Source organism: Ixodes scapularis, unplaced genomic scaffold (genome assembly GCF_016920785.2).
Source record: "Ixodes scapularis isolate PalLabHiFi unplaced genomic scaffold, ASM1692078v2 PGA_scaffold8__174_contigs__length_109621045, whole genome shotgun sequence".
Lineage (NCBI taxonomy): Eukaryota > Metazoa > Arthropoda > Arachnida > Ixodida > Ixodidae > Ixodes > Ixodes scapularis.
The window spans coordinates 93,035,973-93,054,650 of record NW_024609883.1 but is presented as its reverse complement, the minus strand read 5'-3'; the positions used below and the strand labels follow the sequence as shown (position 1 = coordinate 93,054,650).

At 47.9% G+C, this 18,678-nt stretch overlaps 1 protein-coding gene across 1 annotated transcript in view; it reads right to left on the bottom strand.

The window, feature by feature from the left end:
• Positions 1–18,055, bottom strand: part of LOC8053837 (multidrug resistance-associated protein 1) — a 38,488-nt gene extending 20,433 nt beyond the window's left edge. Inside the window, exons 1-7 of the mRNA XM_040213816.3 lie at positions 17,965–18,055; positions 17,219–17,476; positions 15,793–15,996; positions 12,853–12,999; positions 4,928–5,024; positions 3,316–3,518; positions 57–233 (exon numbers count right to left, since the gene is read on the bottom strand). Coding sequence (XP_040069750.2) covers positions 57–233; positions 3,316–3,518; positions 4,928–5,024; positions 12,853–12,999; positions 15,793–15,996; positions 17,219–17,476 — 1,086 coding nt within the window. The 5' untranslated portion in view covers positions 17,965–18,055. The remainder of the gene's footprint in view (positions 1–56; positions 234–3,315; positions 3,519–4,927; positions 5,025–12,852; positions 13,000–15,792; positions 15,997–17,218; positions 17,477–17,964) is intronic.
• Between the last annotated feature and the right edge of the window lie 623 nt (positions 18,056–18,678).

The following is an 18,678-nucleotide window of genomic DNA, read 5'->3' as shown; positions in this document are numbered from 1 at the left end:
GTGGAGTAAACTCAACGAGAAAACATCTATACGAGGGGTATTTTCAGTGTACAAACCTTTTCTCCCACTTCGGTGAGATCCCCGGCTGGAAATGTGTCCACGTCCTGGTGAAGCTGACAGGCGCCAAGCACTCGGCTATAGTTCTTGGGGTGCATGCGCTTTCCGTAGAGGATGTTGCACTGCACGCTCATGTTATGCACGTTGGCGATCTGTGGCACGTAGGCTATACGGCCCTGAAATGCAACATACGTTTCTTGTCAATAAGTATCCAGCAGCGATCCGGAATAACTGACAGCTTAATGAATGTGTCTAATGCCGCAGTTACGTTGGCTGCGGAGTGAAGACGCCCTGCGTTTATTAAGTTGTCTATGATAATCAGAGAAGGGAATCCGGAAGCAATCTAGAACGTGCAGACGTTATCTCCTGGTCGTAGTTACATGCATTACAAGGAGAGCATGCAGCTGGCAGGATATCTCTCCTGGTTCCTCCTTCCCTCTGGTCCTCCTCTCACCTTCCAAACAAAGAACAGCCTATTGGCGACGTGCGCGACCGAAAGCGTCGCTGTGGTCGGCTTTCCACGATTGGCCGAAAAGCTGACTATGACGTCGGAAAGGGTATACCATCGACGGAAATAAGAGGAATGAAAGAACTTTAATTTTGACGGTGTTGGCAGTGTTGCTTTGAGAGCGCAATGATTTCAGGCTTCCACCATGCTATTTACAAACACCATCGAACTTGTTGTTCGCAAGGTAATGACGTCACAAAGGGGAACCACAGGAGGGCGCCACCAAAACATCTCGCCGCTAATAGTCACTGACAAGATGAGCGGGGCAGGGCGTGACTTTTGGAAGCCTCCAGCACGCGCTAATTGCCTCTCATTGGGCTTTAGCTGCGCTTGCACCCCCGAAGCTCACGAGAGCCCTGAAGCGTTATGAAAGGTAAAAAAAAGCTCGCGCTGGAGGCGGTGCGACTGACACTTCTCACTGTCGTTCTCAACCTGTCGGTGACTATGCCGTCACGCGAGCATCGAGCGAGCACGCGCAGTCAATGCACGGCCATAGCCTCCTATACACTGACAAAGCCTCGCAGATCGCCAGGACCGAGAAGCGGCCGCCGAAATGAAAAATTTGGCGCGGCAGACAACGGATGAGAAGAGAGCCACGTGACTAGCGCCCCGCTGTGGCGAGACGCCGAAACACAGTTTTCCCGAGCGAACAAACGTGTTTCGGGTCCTCGCCGCTGCAAAAGCTGTGCGCTGACGTCCAGGTTCCTCGAAAAATGGCTTTTTGATGCTCTGTCCTACCAGATCCTCGCGCTCCAAATCTGCGACAGGGCACTCTATGGCTCCGTCGTTGAACTGCCAGGCTTTGTGAGTATAAAGGAGGCTATGGCATGGCGGGAGGCCGCGAACGCTTGCACTGAGGCCGAGCATCGGAGAGAGACGTCGCGCCGTTTTCATCTATATCAGTGACGGCAGGCAGTTTTATACAGCATATATTGTATACGAAATTGTTAGGAAGTACTTTAAGTAACTTGTACTTTACTTGATGCGCATTTTCCTACTATGTACTCGTACTAAAAGTATTTTTTTCTGGTAGTTTTTGAGGAGACAACGTAAGGCAAAACAAGACTGTGTGACAATCATGCATTTTTTGTAAACACCTTCCAACGGCGTGGAGAGATCAAGTAAAAGAGTTTTACCGCATACCAGAAGTGACGACATTAAAGATGGGTGCGCCCTCATGGAAAAGGTGTACACTTTCGGGTCAGTTTCTATGTCTATGAGTCAAAAGAATGGGCGCACGTGCGCTTGTGCAATTTGAGCGCCCGCCAAAGCTATGCACGCGCACTTTTCACTTCTTACGAAATGCCACAAAAAGTTGTCTACGAGTATGCACCTTTCGATAAACGTGTGTGAGGGCGCGATCATTGCTTTGCTTGTGCGTTACGCACGCGCACTTCCTGGCTCGCCGTAATTGCGAACGGGCGCTGGCTGGACTGTGATTTAGCACGCGTGGACTGTGATTTTTGTAGACAGTGGAAACGCGCATAGACAACTGCAACTATACACGTTTGCAAGAAAGGCTCCTGTGCGCTGCCATTTTGAGCGATGCTGGCGCCCCGTACCGTTTCCGCCATGCTGGGGTGCGCCAGGGGCACGTCAGTGGGGTGCGCGATGACAAGATGGTGCCGTTTGCTGCATCGCCGATGGCTAACGTTAGCGGCACACTTACTGTCTCGGAACGCAGGAGGAGGTATCCACACAGAATCGTAGCGTCACATATTGTAGGACGGGGCATCTTTCAGGGTTGGAGCTGACTTTATAACGATCGCAGCCTCTGTTCCTGCATGTTGTGGAAGCCAGAGCTGCCGCGAGCGCAGCCATCGTTGATGCAAAGGCCATGCGACTTGTGGCGCATTCTGAAGAGCGCCTTAAGACTTTAGATATTTTAGAAATTTTTCGATTTGTTACCGGTTTAGGCATTTTATTTAATTATCCGTGCTCTTTCGCGGTCGAAGACGACACGTGCACGTTTTATAGTTATTTCTTTCAATTTCTTTCTGCGCTCAGTGGTGTATGCTTCGGCGAGAGACGCTTGGCAACATTGTACGACAACCAGCGAACGTCCTGGCTGGAGAGTAGGTCCGCCTCACCTTGGCGCGCGGTTTGAGGTTAAGCCGGGATCCCACTTGCAAAGGTGTATAGCGCCCCGACTGGTACCCCATTGAGCGCGAGCGCGAGCAGCTTCGGCGTGAACATGGCTTTGGCAAGCTTGAGATTGCATGAGCTTGTATATACGAGCAGAGACATGGTGGCGATTAGTGGCCTTGCTTGCAATTGTCTATAAACAATTGCAATCATGACAACCGTCTGGCACCCAATGCGTGCAAGCATATGCAGAATGCGGGTAAGCACAGCTTCGGCAAGCTTGCAATTGCATGTACTTGCCCGCGCGAGCAGAGGCATGGTGGCCACTGAATGTCCTGCTTGCAATCGTATATAGGATACTACGGTCCGCTAAAATACATCAAACTCCTACCACGCAGGAAAATTACAGCCATTTCCATCGAATGACATTAAGTGAACAACTAGCGCGTGCCACCCTCGTCTGAGATTGGTGCACGTACGACGTTCGGGATCAAGATGGCGAGCCGACTGGCTAATCAAGTAAGGTAATTCGGTAGAAATGACATCTAGTTTGCCATCTTCACGGGGGTGTTAGTCCCCGAGTCGTAGTTTTCACGATGTCGGCTTTTCCCACAAGGCGCGCGCAATTCCCGGAAGTCATCCGCTGCAGGAATGTGTCCCCTTACAGCGCACGTGACGCTGCCCTTCGTGACGTGCATGTCCCCGAGGATGCCGGCAAGGAGGGAGGACTTTCCGCTGCCCACGAACCCGACCACGCCGACCAGCGACCCGGGCTTCACGTGGAGGCTCACGTCGTCGAGCCCCACGCCACCTTTGTCAGCCGTGGGCTTGGTCCAGGTGAAATCACAGTTGGAAAGAAGCACCTCTCCTTTTTTGAAGAAAATAAAAACATGTGGTGGCTCAGGACATGGGTAAAAAGAATCGCCTTACTTGGTACATTTCGTCAAATGCAATGAATGTGCGATGGGAAGGTATGCGTCGTACAAGGGACAGCGTGCAGGCACTGTCTGAGCCATGTTTCTTCCTTGTAGAACGGTCCTCTACCATTGGCCATATAAGCTTTGTCTGCAGATGTGTTCAAAGCATAAATATGTACAGAGGGAATTCATAGTTCGAACAGGCTTGAGCCTCGTCTGCAGATGATTGTCGCATCATGTCTGCATCAAACACGCGTCTTTAGTGTGACGTGCGAGCAGCCTCACCGGTCTTGCTTCCTAATTAGACTTTCGGCTTTCTTGTTGCCTGATTAGCTCGTATCTATGGGTTCGGAGCGATAATCACGAAGCACGACGCAAGAAAGCATGAACGTGATAAGACAATCTTCAGGCATCTTTTTGCACATAAAGGTGTAGGCTGCTCAAAGGGTGAGGTTGATTCAGGACTCATCGAGATGTCAAGATGCCGCACCAGCATCGAGCGAAAGCGGATCTGCAGTCTATCGTCTGGGACCCTGCACGGCTTGATTGACTCTCCTAGCTTGCTCTCGGAAGGGAGTTTTACAATCTCAGGTATGCCCACACTACGACAGTCGTCTTTTTATACATCTCTGCATTTTAGGTAAAGTTTCGTGCTGATTGTCAGTGTGGGTTCACTTCTCTCCGGGTGTGTCAGTTCAACTGACGCCTTTTTATTATGCACATGTTTTCCTAAATGCGCGTTTTGAGTTTTTTTTTTTACTATATTTTGGTTTTAATCACTATGTTGTATTCGGTATAGTGCGTTTTTTTTTATATTTTATAGTTTATGGGTGTGCCAGCACTAATGGCAGGATGGCTGTTCTTGGATACCAAATAAAACTGATTCTTGATCATCATCATCATCCTCATAGCCATCATCGTCATCATTATCATCACCATGATAATTATTATCAAATTGTCCCTTGACACAAAAATATAGGTGACTTTTGCCAACTGTGCTTAGAAATATCTCATAGTCTTAATTCTACACATTAAATAAAATAAGAAAAAAAATTATGGTAACTCTGCAAAAAAATTAAACGAAAGTAATGAGGACATTCGTAACTTACAAGTAAGAATCAAGTAATTTTAGTTCGACGTTAGAGTTGCAAATGGTACGTGCTGCAGCTTTAGGCATGATTAACTTGCAGTCCCACTTAGAGAGGAGACGCATAATCCCCTCTTAATCAGAAAAGCATTTCTTCGATACCTTAGGAATATCTAACGTAGGTGCTGCTTACACATAACCTTTTCTTGCTCATTATCATGTGATGTCACTAACTCCAAGAGCTTCAAAAGCGGCCTCTCGACCGTAATATACCTTTGTGCTTTAGCATCATGTCCTCTGACCTGACCTGGTCCTCTTCTTTCTCTTCCTCGGTGCAGAATTCCACAATCCTCCTCAGCGACAAAGACGTCTTCAAAACGAACGACACGATAGAATCAGTACAGTTCCTCTTACTACGAAGCAGGTAAGGATTTGCGCAGCTCTCGTTCGTCTGCTTCTTGCACACGGGTTGCGATGATGTCAGAACGATGCCGAGCTCTTATTGGCTCATTGAAAAGAAATATACAGTGGGTAGACCTCAAGGCATCTAGCATTGAGGTACACCCACTATATCCTTTCAATCGAAGCCAATCAGAACTCGGCATCGTTCTGACGTCACCGCAACCCCTGCACAAAAAGCAGACGACTTGCCCTCCGCATAGGCATGAAAACAATAAATCTATCCTCCGCTTCGCATTAGGCCCGATCCGACGGAACCAATCAGAAAGCAGCACCAAAAGTGCAGCGTCGTCACGGCGCCTGTCGTCTTTAGGCGTTTGCCCTCTCCACGGCTAAACCAATTTCACGCATACACAAAGCGCGGAGTCGCGCCACGTTCGCATTCACAAAGAAAAAGAGCGCTTTTGACGATGCAGTTTTGGCGCATGCTTGATGGGCTGCGCCAAGGCGTAGCGTTGGCCGCAGTCGGGCTTGCGAAACGGAGTATAGGTAACGGACAACCGACATTAATGCAATATGAGCAAAAACAAAGTTCACGCGAGCCTTATTTCGACGCAGGAGTACATGTAGTCGGCGACCGGTTAGCAAAAGACAGGGCGTGACTATTTTGTTTGCGTTTCTTCCTTCGTCATTTTGCGTTTTTGAATAGTTTCCAGTGACCATACTGTGTGCGAGTTCGTCTGCTCCTTGCGCAGGGATTGCGGTGACGTCAGAACTCCGATCTCTCATTGGCTGTGATTGGAAGGATAGGGGGTAGATCTCAATACTACAGCTGCCACGAGGTCTAGCCACTATCCTTTCATACGGAGCCGATCAAAACTCGGCGTTCCGACGTCACAGCAACAACCCCCGCACAAAATGCAGACGATCTTGCGTTCCACACAGTCAATGGAAAAACTGAGCATCTACAATTAATTACGTTCACGCTTCTTGCTTTGGTAATGCGTTCTTCTGGCTTATTATCGGTTCCTGCCACAATTTCATTGGCCGCTGAGCGTTGATAAGAAGCTCGAAGCTCGATACGCCCCGCGTTTCTAAAGCTGTCAGCGGCTGCGTTTACTTGGATGCGACAGTGGCGCGTCGAATCGAGATTTGACTCTTTTGATTGGTAGCAGTTGGGTAGAAGAGGAAGAAGTAGGAAGACAGGCTGGGTGTGAGTGGTCCCTGCTCGATTCGATGCGCTACGATCGCGCTCATGTAAATGTAGCTAGCGGCTGGGTTTACGTGGATGCGATCGTGGCGCATCAAATCGAGCAGGGACCTATCGCAGGCAGCCTGTCTTTTCACTCATTCCTGTTCTACCCATCTACACGCTAAAAAAAGCACGCGCGTCTACTTTCCCGCACAACACTCGGGGAGCCAATCGCCGCAACTTACGGAGGCAGCTCAGCGAATGACGATGCCGAAGCATACTATGTTTAGGAAAAAAGAGCAGTTTGGGTTGTGACATTGAACAATGCAAAACGTCTCGCTTGCATTGCTTAATGTCACAACTCAGACTGCGTTTTTTGGTCTAAACATATGTTTCGGCATCGGCATTCACTGAGCTGACTCCGTAAGTTGCGGCGATTGGCTCCCGAGTGTTGTGCGGGAAAGTAGACGCGCGTGCTTTCTTTAGCGTGTACTAACAAACAAAATAGTCGAATCTCGATTCGATCCGCTGCGGTCACATCCGTGAAAATGCAGACAGTGGATGTAGGGAGTATTCACTGAACGCCAAATTTGTGGCTGCTATTTAGAGCGCATGCTCAGGACGAGCTCACATCAATAGGCCGCTAAGACCGGCACTCTTGATGGTGCGGAATGCACGTTGCAAAAGAACTGTGGAAGCTCGCCGTCAGCACGCGCTCAGCATTCGCGCACACAGCTATGGCCGCCAGTGAATACTCCCTATAGACGCTTTACACACGCGCCAAATTACAGCCGCCATTGCTGACCTTCTCTTGTCTTACCGAGATGCCGAGCAACTGAAACGGTAGTTGACGATCCTCTGCAAAGGCCGATGCTTTAGAAAAGGACACAGTTGAATCTACAGTATTTAGTCTGATGTGGCAATAACCTGGCCTGCTATGGTAATGATGAAGTGAAATAAACGAAAAAAGGGGAAACAAAAACTGAAGGTCAGTTATGGCGGCGTCTATGCACAGCTGCTGCAAAGCGTCTATATACACTCCATCTCACAAACATCCGCAGTGCAGACAAAGGCATGTGCACGAGCGCGTGGCTTTGGAAAGTGCCTCTGATGCACAAGCTCTGGCACAAACAAAAGCACACTGCTGAGCTGGGCTCACGCGCCCGGGCGTTTGTCTTTACCGTAGAGATTTGTTAAATAGTACTATACGTTTTTATCAGCTGCGACGGATTTACAAAGGGCAGTGCGTTTCGTTACTTTTAAAGCATGATTTTTTTTTAACGGAATATCGGAATTTTGTTTGTTTTTCCGTGCATTTCCCGCAAAAGAAATTTAGCGGAAAACATATGATGGGAGTTTAGGACACATGACATCAATTGATGTCACGTGACGCGACGTCACGTTATTTTTACGCAAATTAAAGGGGTCATGAAACGAATTTTGTTTTGGGATGAATGATTTTAAATTGGGACTTTACTAATCGCATAATATCGTTTAGTAGGCCAAAAGAAAGAGGCTAGAAAGTCAGAAGCCAGCTTTTCGGTACGAACATTTGAAAATATAGCGGACTATTTTGTACCTTCTTGCCTTCGAATGCTCTCCGCCTTTTCACTATGATACATCCGCGGTTCCAAAAGCGCGTCACCGGCGCCAAACTGACGTCAGCAGAGCCCAGCTCACGCAGTGGACACGAGAACTGCGTCACTCGGACGTATGCGCTCGTCAACAATCAATCCGTCGACGCATATTGGGATTCGCGTTCGTGACCAATGAGTGCCCTGACGGAGCTTATCGTCACTGGGGAATGGCAAGTTCTATGGTGTGCATAAAAAACACGGTGGAAGCTAGGAGTCATCGCACCGGTGCCGAAGGAATGTCACGACCACGTGATTTCACAATTCGCATTTGAGTTGAGGGTTAAAGCTAAGGAGGAAGAAGTAGGAAAATCGTTTCATGGACCCCTTTAAGTTTCCCCGCCAAAGTCGGCAGGGAAATTGATGTCGCGTGACCTGACGTCACGAGACCTAACATCAATTCAGTTTCCTGGCTAAATTAAAAGGGGAAATTGAAGCTACGTGGCGGCCCATGAACCCAGTTTTCCCGCTCAATGTTCCGGGGAAATTGAGAAAAAAAAAAAAAAAAAGTTTTCCCTTTACAGCCCAAAACGACGGTTCAATGTGTTCTAAATAATTTTAAACGATAGCATCTTAAATACTGAATTTTATGAATTATAGGACTCTGGAGAGAGAGGTCGCCGCCAATTTTTTTAAGAACCCGAGACGCGTTTCCAAACAATAATTCTGGTGAAATAATATAAAAATTCATATAGCTTTCTGTTTAGAACTTTTAGAAAACACTTTCCTTTTTTTCTTTTTTTGGTGAACTTAGTGTGGTTAGGGAAAGTAAAGACCACGACGTTTCTACTAATTTCTACAACTAACAAACTGGATACTTCGGTGGCAACTAGCTACTTTTCTGACTAATTTACCTTCGAACTAGGAGATCCCGGTAAGTACTTGATTACATGGTGTCGTGTATTTACGCTCCTTTTCAAAAGACCATCGAGCAACATTGGCGGCCGCCATTGCTTGGACACGTGGCGTGTGATTGGATCCGAATCTTCGCCGAGCGCTGGAGCAGCACTCGTTTCCAATACGGGCTGAACCGAGTCCACGCCGAACTCTGTCGCAACCCTAGTGTCCAACACATGCTCAAAGTACAGGATCAAGCAATGGCGGACAGGCGATGGCGCGGGCTTTTGAAAAAGGTCTATTTTGTCGCTTTATCTAACCTTTCTTGTAACAGTAGTCACAGGGTGAGAACGGCGTGGCGTCTCTTTCGTATATCCGGCCTCCAACCAATATCACCTATACTCGTTTTCACCTCAACAAAAAAAAGACGTTTACAACTCCCTGTAATGCCGAATTAGAGCGTAACTCTTGAGAAGGAGGGGAGGGTACAGAGAGAAGGGTATGCCCCTCCTCCTCCATACCTTCTCCTCTTCCTGCTCCCTTCTATCCTTCTCCTCCCTCTCCCCATCCTCCTCTTCTCATTTTCATCATCCTCCTCCTCTCATCCTCCCTTCCTCCTCCCTCGCGACGTCACTCGTAAAGGTTGTGACCTTCACATGACCTTCACTGTGAAGGTCGGTACCTTCGTCGTGACCTTCGTGACGTCACTCTCGACCCTCGTGACGTCACACGTGACGTCACGTCTGACGTCATTATGGGAAACGTCTCATGATGTAACGCGCGGTTACGCCGACGGCGACGCCGCTCAAGCCGGAAACAGGCGCCTGAGAGCTGCGCTCTAATAGGAAGTTTTGCGCATTGTTCATACGCCGCGCGAAGTAGTTCTTACAATATTTGGTTGTTGGTGGAAGAAGAGATGCTTTTTGGCGATGAAGTGAGTACGTCTTGATAAGATAAGATGTGTCTAATCTAAAATGTTCCTACATATAACTTAATTCTTCGCATCAGGATTGAAATTAGTAATGCTCCGCAACGAGCCGGACTTTTTTTTACTACGGTTCTTGAAATTAAAACAAGTATAGAATGTAAGGCCAGCACATGACGTCATCGTTGGTGGGATTCTCGTCCCAACCGAAGCGGCAGACAACAGAAGAATCTTCCTATAGTTCTCATTCTATCAGCGACGAATATACCTGATTTACGGCTTACTACATATTATGTGGCGGCAATGCCTTCCGATCGGTATGAATCTCTCTATGAGCGCGACCAAAAACTGGCGATATGTGTCTCGCTTTCCGCGATTGGTAAAACGATGGGCATAAGAGAATTGATTGATCGTCAAGTTCGATGGTGTTAGTCTGAGAACGCGACGCCTCCTAGATCCTGCCTCGCTTTTTATACACACTATCAAACTTGTGGAAAAAATTAGGAGAGTAGCCAGGATCACAACACGTGACGTCACAGCGAGGCAGATCCTGGCCGTGACGTTACGGGTGGAAACCATGCGAGGGCGCTGGCGAGACATCTACACTCTAAGAAAAAATGGAGGAAAAAAGTAGCAACGGCGCGTCTTCCTCCCTTCTACTGACGCGCCCCCAAGCGGACACGAGAAGAAGAGAGGAACGAAACGTTTTTCTCCTTCTCCAGGCAAACGGGAGAAAGCTTTCGCCCTCCCGACTCATCTTCTTTCGGTTTCGTTTTTCGAGCAGGCCGCGCACGTTGTTTAATAAAGAGCTCTTGAGTTGATTGAGCTTCAGCGGCAGCGAGGGCCGCCTGTAATTCCGTCTTCTAGTCTAAACGTGCAGAACATTTCGGTTGCATTGACGTTTTTATCACTAATTTTATCAAACGAGCAAACGAAGCCGCTAGAAACAGCGAAGTTCCGGAGCAGTGCCAGCAGCGCCACGTACACTGGGGGATGGCTGTCTCCGGATTGCGGGACTCGCGCGGCACGGAACATCGGTAGCGAAACCAGCGAAACTGGCGAAACCACGCGGAACTGTGTCGACGTTTTCGACGTTACGGAAACCGCAGGAACTGCGTCCAAGACAGGCAGGTTTTGCTGCCGGCTGCCTGGGTGCCTTCCGTGCTGAGTTCGGTTTTGTTTTCCGATGCCGAGTGCAACCGGCGTTCAACGTGGTTCTGTATTTGTGCGTGTCAACAACATAGCTGCAACATCGTGATGGCAGTGTCGTGGGTTGTGAACAGAAGACTGGAATTATCGCCGATGTGACCGGGTGTTCGCGTATCAGTGGTGTAACAAGAAGATGAGATCGTAAACTGTCGGGCATTGATGCCGCTGGTCGGGCCGTGATCGGAGGGGGCGGGGTGTCGCAGGTTGACATTTCGCTTTACATTAAAAAGTTTAATACCACTTGAGGGATTACGTGCAATCGATCAACGTGCGGATAGTCATGTTGGAACGCTGGTCTGAACGGTAAGCTCCTATCGTACAGTGGCCAATGTGACTGTCGGTTGTCTCGTCCTCGACAGCGATTGCGCTCTGGGGAAAGGACAACAGTACGAAATCGTGACGGAAAGTACGTATATTTACTGTGTTTAATTTTAGCATTAAAAGACAAGAGTAGGTAAAATCGGAAAAAAAAAGCTACCCTTTATTTTGCTGTTTAAATACACTACGGTTCCTGGAGAAACTGCCCTCCAAGTGGCGCGCTGGGATGAGCGCTAGAAGGTTTCAAGCTCGCCACGGCGTAGCTCCGTACCTGCCGCTAGTCGCAGCTTTGACTGCATTCAAGTTGATCGAAAAGCGATTTCTCAGCCCGTGAAGCATCACTTCCAGCTGAGTGAATATCCGCTCTACAGAGATTAATTGAAGACGGCAAATGCAGCTTTGCGCGAACAGCACAAATAGAAAAACCAATAGAAATACAGGCTACGACGTGCCGTGTGGGGAAACAAACTCATGGCTTCGAACCGCATTCGAGCGGCTTGATTTATTGGCTTTCAAATAATTACGGCATGATCGAGCGTTTACTTTTTAATAAGAGATTCATCCCCTGAGCCATTTAAAATACACTCAGGGGTATTGCTTTGCTGGAAAAAAAATCAACATGCTGGGAATATATTTTATTGCTTAGGGAGTCACCGAAAAGTTCCGTACGTTCAAAACGACCAGTATAAAAGACGGAAACGCAGAGCGCGGGTGTAGTAAAGGTGACATATTGAGCTTCCGGCTCAGCAACACTTCCTTTGATTTCCTCCTCCCAATACTCTGACTGACTGACGCGGGTGTAGTATTCGGGTTAGTGTGGTGCTCCGTTGTATTGATATTTGTGTGTGCCGTGTGTGTGCTCAATGTATGTTCACCTGATGCTTGTAATAAGCGTAATCTGTGTATAGTGGAGGATCCCCAAGCGCTGGAGAGCGGCTCTGAAGTGCAGTAGTGGCCCTGGAAGAGCAAATTATTTTTGTAGAACATGAATGGGGCGGTACCTAGCGCCACCTAGCCTATCTACTTGCAATTACTCTGCTTGACCCCGCGACCCCGCCATCTGGTGGCTAGAGATTCAACCTTTCACGCTACGCGATAATCAGCGGCTTCGAGTTAGTTCTTTCGAGAGCGGCTTTTGATTCGCGGATTGAGTTTGCCTTTCTCAGTGATGTGCGGTTGACGAAGGAATTGTGAACCGAGGAACACCTAAGGTAAGACGCAAAGTGCGCGAAGTAACTGGGTATCGGTTGTCTCCGTTTAACATCGCAGTGCTGTCGACGAGAAGACTGAGTAACTGCTTTCGAAACGCCTGTGGCGGGAATCTGGCTTCGAAAATAAACACAGTTCGCGGAAAGCTCGTGTTATGCTTTTATTTGCTGCTCCTCTCGTCCCGTACAAGAGACGTAGCGTCCTCGTCAAGCCTTATTGGGCTCGATTTGCTCGATTCGGGGCCGCCATATTGAGATGCAAGCGACGGAGGAACTTTGCTCCCCTGCTTCAGGGACGAAAGTTTCTCCCTTTCTAAAGGAACATAGGTTACAAGACCGTTCCTCCCCTAAGGGAGGACTATCCATACCCTTTTTTCTAAGAGTGTAGGCGCTAATGAGATCAAGAACTTCGTTCAAGACATTACACATTTGTTTACGTCATTTTAAGAGTGTGTAACAATTTGAAGAAACCTTACCTGACTCCTCACTCGCAAGGCCATAGACGTTTGCGTCATGGGGACATCCGTTATAAAAATCATGTAGACGCAACTGAACACGACGGAAGATGGGAGCATTACACCAGGGTTGAAGATGGCCAAGGTCCCGAAGAATATGATGATCAGCTGCGAATGTCAAAATCGCATTTAATTAACTCCATCGCAGCGTACACTCCACAGGTGGGCTCAAGCAAATTTCCCGGTTCCTTGCATGTCCCTCTTCTTCACTGCGCATGCGCGTGAAAAAGAAAGGATGACGGCACGTGTACCTCACTTTTTGGCGCTAGCGCGCGTGTTTTAATTCGACGAATAGAATTCTCTAGGGAGAGCGTGACTTCAAGCGCGTTTATTTATCTATTTGTCTATGCAGACAGGGTTCAGGTATAAAGGGTAAGGCAGGCAAAGATAAACCAAAAAAGACAGAAAACAAATCATAACAATGAAAGGCAGGCAATATGTTGTTAACAAGTGCTTGTGAGGCGCGTCGTTGAGATGGTTGGTGAATCCTAGCTAATCACACTTTTAGGGAGTTTGATCCGTGACCTTGTCCAAAGTTCGTCTGATGGCACAAAGTTGACAAAACGCAAGCTGCTTTTTTCCTCTTTTCTTTTCATCCTGCAGGGGTAGGTTTACCAGGAATTTAAAAGCTCTACGTGGGCCCATGGAGAACCGCAGGAGGCTGAGGAGCCGTCATTTGCACATCCCTGGTCTATAGTGACCAAGCTTGTGCACATCTTTTCATGGTTTGTCTAGGGTTTTAGGGGCGAAGCTCCTTAGGGGCTAGCCATGTCCGTATGTCCGTCCGATGTCCGGCGTCGGGTGCTCGTGCTCACGAGCACGTGAGCACGTGCTTTCGTGCTCGTGTGGGCAAAAAATAAAAACAACCGCATCTTCACGTGGTGAATGATGTTTATTGGGGCGAAGCTCTGGTGGTGCTTGTCTGCGTAGACGGTGAGCCGCAGCATGCCGATCGCCTTTCGTTCGTTTTCATCCATGTCAGAAAGAGAATGTGTGGTGTATGGAACGTGGTTATATACGCATTCGAGCATTTGACCGCAGCGTGACAGGGATGAAAACGAACGAAAGGCTCGGCATGCTGCGGCTCAGCGTCTACGCAGACAAGCACCACCAGAGCTTCGCCCCAATCAACATCATTCACCACGTGGAGATGCGGTTGTTTTTTTGTTTTTTTGTTTTTCTTGTGCCAATTACATGCACGAGTCGGGGCGAGAACTAGGTTACGTACTACAGATTGTCCCGCTTATTTTAACCCAAGCGGCGACCAATTTAATCCCGAGGTCACTTAATTTAATCCAAGCGCCATACAATTTAATCCAAGCGCCACACAATTTAATCCTGGGGTCAGTCGATTTAATCCGCAATATATATGTGCACTTATTGTGTTCACGGGTCGTGTTTCGCTTACAGATTTGGTAAATTAGAGCAATTGTTTATGCAATTAGAATTTTTAGGGGGCAATTGATAATTTAATCACTAATGTGATTACTTTGAGTTACCAGTCCCACTATTGACGAGGCTTAATTGATATGTTGGTTACTCTTTTTAGAGCGCAGCTCTTAGGCACCCGTTTCCGGCTTGAGCGGCGTCGGCGTCGGCGTAACCGCGCGGTGTATGATGGGTAAATTTCCCCGCTAAATTTAGCGGAAAAATTTCCCCCGCAAAATGTAGCGGAAAATATTCCCAGCTACATTAAACGGAAAATGTGCCCCGCTGTCTAGCGAAAAATTTTCCCCGCTAAATCTAGCGGAAAATTTCCCCCACTAAATTTAGCAAAAATTTTAACCGCTAAATTTAGCGGGAAATGTTTCACTAAATATAGCGGGAAATATTTTCTGCTAGATTTAGCGGGGAAACTTTTCTGCTATATTTTGCGAGGAAAATTTTCCGCTAGACTTAACGGGGCAAATTTTCCGCTAAGTCTAGCTGGGAAGATCTTCCGCTAGATTTTGCGGCGGAAATATTCCGCTAAATATAGCGGGGCAAATTTTCCGCTAGATTTTGGCGGGGAAAAATTTCCGCTAGACGCAAATGTTTCGCTAAATCTAGCTGGGAAAATTTTCCGCAAGATGTAGCGAGGAAATATTTCCACTAGACGCAAATTTCCCGCTAAATCTAGCTGGGAAAAATTTCCGCTAGATTTAGCGGGGAAATTGTTCCGTTAGATTTAGCGGGGAAAATTTTCCGCTAAATTTCGAGGGGAAAACTTTCCGCTAGATTTAGAGGGGAAAATTTTCCGCTAGGTTTAGCGAGGAAATTTTTCCGCTATATTTAGCGGGGGAATTTACCCATCATGCACCACATGGTTACGCCGACGGCGACGGCGACGTCGCTCAAGCCGGAAATGGGTGCCTAAGAGCTGCGCTCTAAAAAGAGTAACCAACATATCAATGAAGCCTCGTCAATAGTGGGACTAGTAACTCAAAGTAATTCATCAGTGATCAAATTATCAATTTCCCCCAAAACATATAATTGTATAAACAATTTTTCTAAGTGACCAAATGTGTAAGCGAAACACGACCACTGAACGCAGTAAGTGCATATATGTATTGTGGATTAAATTGACTGACCCCGGGATTAAATTGTGTGACGCTTGGATTAAATTGTATGGCGCTTGGATTAAACTCAGTGACCCCGGGATTAAATTGGTCGTCGCTTGGATTAAAATGAGCTGGAAAACCTGTAGTATCGTACACATTCCTCTCCAGAAGTAACCAAATATCGTCATTCATTACTTTATCAAAAAAAAAGTATTGGAAATACGTCACTCGTTCCTTCTCTTGACAAGTAACTAGGTCGTTGTTTCGTTACTGAAAAAAGTAAAGGGGTACAATTAACTCGTTACGTACAGGTCTGCTATTGTCTGACCATTAATAGACGTATCGAACGAGTGTTACGTACCACAGAGCTGGAAGCGCTGTAGATGGAGTCTATCAGCCCATCTAGCACGTTGACCCAGAAGAGCGGCTTCATCTCCACGTCTCTGGCACGGAGCAGCTTGTCCTTGTAGGCGTCTTCCCAGGCGTACATCTTTACCAGGCGCACGGAAGACAGCAGGTCCGAGGTCTGCTTGAGGCGCTCGTCGCGCGCTCTCATCTGGCGGAACTATTAGTAAAAAGAAATGGAGTGCTGAAATCGAGAAACCGTCACAAACGACTGTGACGCCACGTGATACTATGACACCATCGTATTATCATGAGGACGTCAAGGTGACGTCATAATGGTGCCATGCAGACGTCACGGTGCCATGTGACGTTACAGTCCTTAGGGACGGTACTTTGTGACGGGTATTAACCGTGTCACGTGACACCACGTTACAGTGTCACGTGGAAGCATGGTGTCACCCAATATGTCATTCTTGGACGCTGCGGTGAAGCGCCATCTATACGCTGTGGCGCGTCGAACGACGAAAAGCGGACCTTGTGGGGAGTTTGAGAAATACTGGGTAGGCCAGGAAGCTGTGATCGCATAACATGCCAGTACGGCGGAAGCTAAGGCCGTGGTCGGCCAATCGGAGCGTGACTACGTAACACCGGAGTGCGTTTTTACTGCGAAGAAGTATCAGACTTTTCGCTGCGTCATGTTTCAATATGTGCGCGTTGCGCTCGTATACGTAGCGCATATCGAAGCCGTCAGCACGCAATTTGGGCTTATCGTCCACCCTTTGCCAAGTTACAACGAGACATGGTATAACCGTGGGCTCTCATTTTGCTGGCGCTGCCTGGCTGTTGCCGGCTGGCTATTGTAATGCGAGGTGATGATTCGGGGTACCATACGATTCGGCGTTATACTTCGCTTAACTTCAGGTCCTACCGCAGCTGACGCTACAACCCGACAGAGCCAATCAAGCGGCGCCAAAAGACAACGTCACGGGCCTCATTGTCTTTGTGTGTTTGCACTAATCGACCAAACCAATCATGCACAGTGAATTCACCATGACACTGCGCTTCCTTAAGTGCGCGATTGGTTCAGCCGATGATATATCACACACACAAAAAAAACAACGAGCGTCGTGGCGACGCACTTTTGGCGCTGCCTGACTGGCTCGTCGGCTGAGGTCGACCTCAAAGTAAAACGGACCATACTCACTGAGTTGTGTAAATAGTGGTTCGAATCGAATATCACAGCGTCATCCCTAGCTTCTGCCCCATTGAATGAACCTGTCGTCTTAGTTTTCCCATACACTATCAAGGCTATGAATGACGCAGCGCTATTCGGTTCGAACCACTATTCGCTCAACCCTAGAACCATAATCAATCGCCTCGCAAAACTAAAAAAAAAAAAAAAAGTAGAGATGTGGCGCTGTAGGCGAGCCTCGTTCACTTACCCAGAGGAAATTCTGCATCCTCGATATCGGTATGGGAAGAAGAAACACGAAGAGCAGGTAGCCGGCACAGCAGAGGGGTGTTGCGGTGCCCACTCTGCACGCCAACAGGTAGAGCATGATTGGCATGCACAGAAGGCCGCAGACCGGGTACGGGAAATTGAAGATGCTCATGGCAAGCTGGTAGCAGTCCACACCGAGTATGGACAGCACCTGACCCGTCGAGATGGCCGCTCTCGCAGAGGGGGACAGCAGTGTCATCTGCAAAGTTGAAAGAGGACGTCAAACTCCATGTTGCCCGAGAGAGGTCAACGACTGCGAGACGTGTCTGGCTCGCTGTCACTCTATAGGGCCGCAGTTAAGCTGTGCTCGTACATCATACACGAGACAGGGTGTTCTTTGCAGACCCACGAGGACATCGTTACCTGCCTCGAGCACGTTTTGCCTCAAGCATGTTAAGCGCCGTAAACATGTTTTATGCATGTTTTCTTCATAGATATGCACGTTTCGAACATCTCTGAAGACATTTTTTTATCATTATCAATTTAACTGGACCTCGTGCAAGAAAGTAATATGTCTCAGACAGTGTCCACTGGCTGTATTTTGTATCATAAATTAGCTGTATGGCCGCGGGTTTACGTTGAGACGGAATTTAGCGCCCCAAAGGCCTTGCGGGAAAGCAGACGCTCCAGAGGTCTTAGAGTATGCCCTCGCGTGTATACACCAGCTGGTCACCCTTCGGGCCTCACCTTCTTAAATATGGATCCCTGCAGAACAGCGCGCAAACGGCAGCCGCAGATGGCGGACAGCTCGTTCTGGTAAGCGCTGAGCAGGCATTCCGCGCCGCTTGCCACCAGGAATAAGAAGGAAGACACGATCCGCTCTGTGTCGTCGCAGCTGTCAATCACCTGCCTGGAAAAGCACGGGGCACTCACGTATAGGCTTGCGCTTGTTGTCAAAATTTGCAAAAAAACTAAATGTCCGCCTAATCAAAGCTTCCAGGGAGACAAAATGTCCAAAGAGATAAAATGCCAAAATGCGCATCGAGTAAAACTTTCCGAAGAGACAAAATGTTCAATAGGTCACGCGATACGCGTGGCAAAATGTCCACCGAAACAAAATGTTCGATAAGGCTGAAGTGACTCGAACGGACAAACACGACCAAGAAACCAAAAGAAAGAAAAAGACCACGATAACGAAAAAGGAAGTAGAACAAACGAGTGAATGGTTAAGATATTTTGTAATAATTTGTAGACTTCAACAGATTTTGCGCAGCCGACAGGATCAATAAAATGTGGGTAACTTTTCACATAGATCCCAGTTCTCACAAAGAACTAGTGTTTTCGAGCTACAATGCTGATGACGATATCATGACGGATTTTTCGCGACTCGTCAGCACGACACACTTGGTCCAGCTGGTCAAACATAAGGCGAAGAAGCCGACCGTGGAACTTCTTAACTCA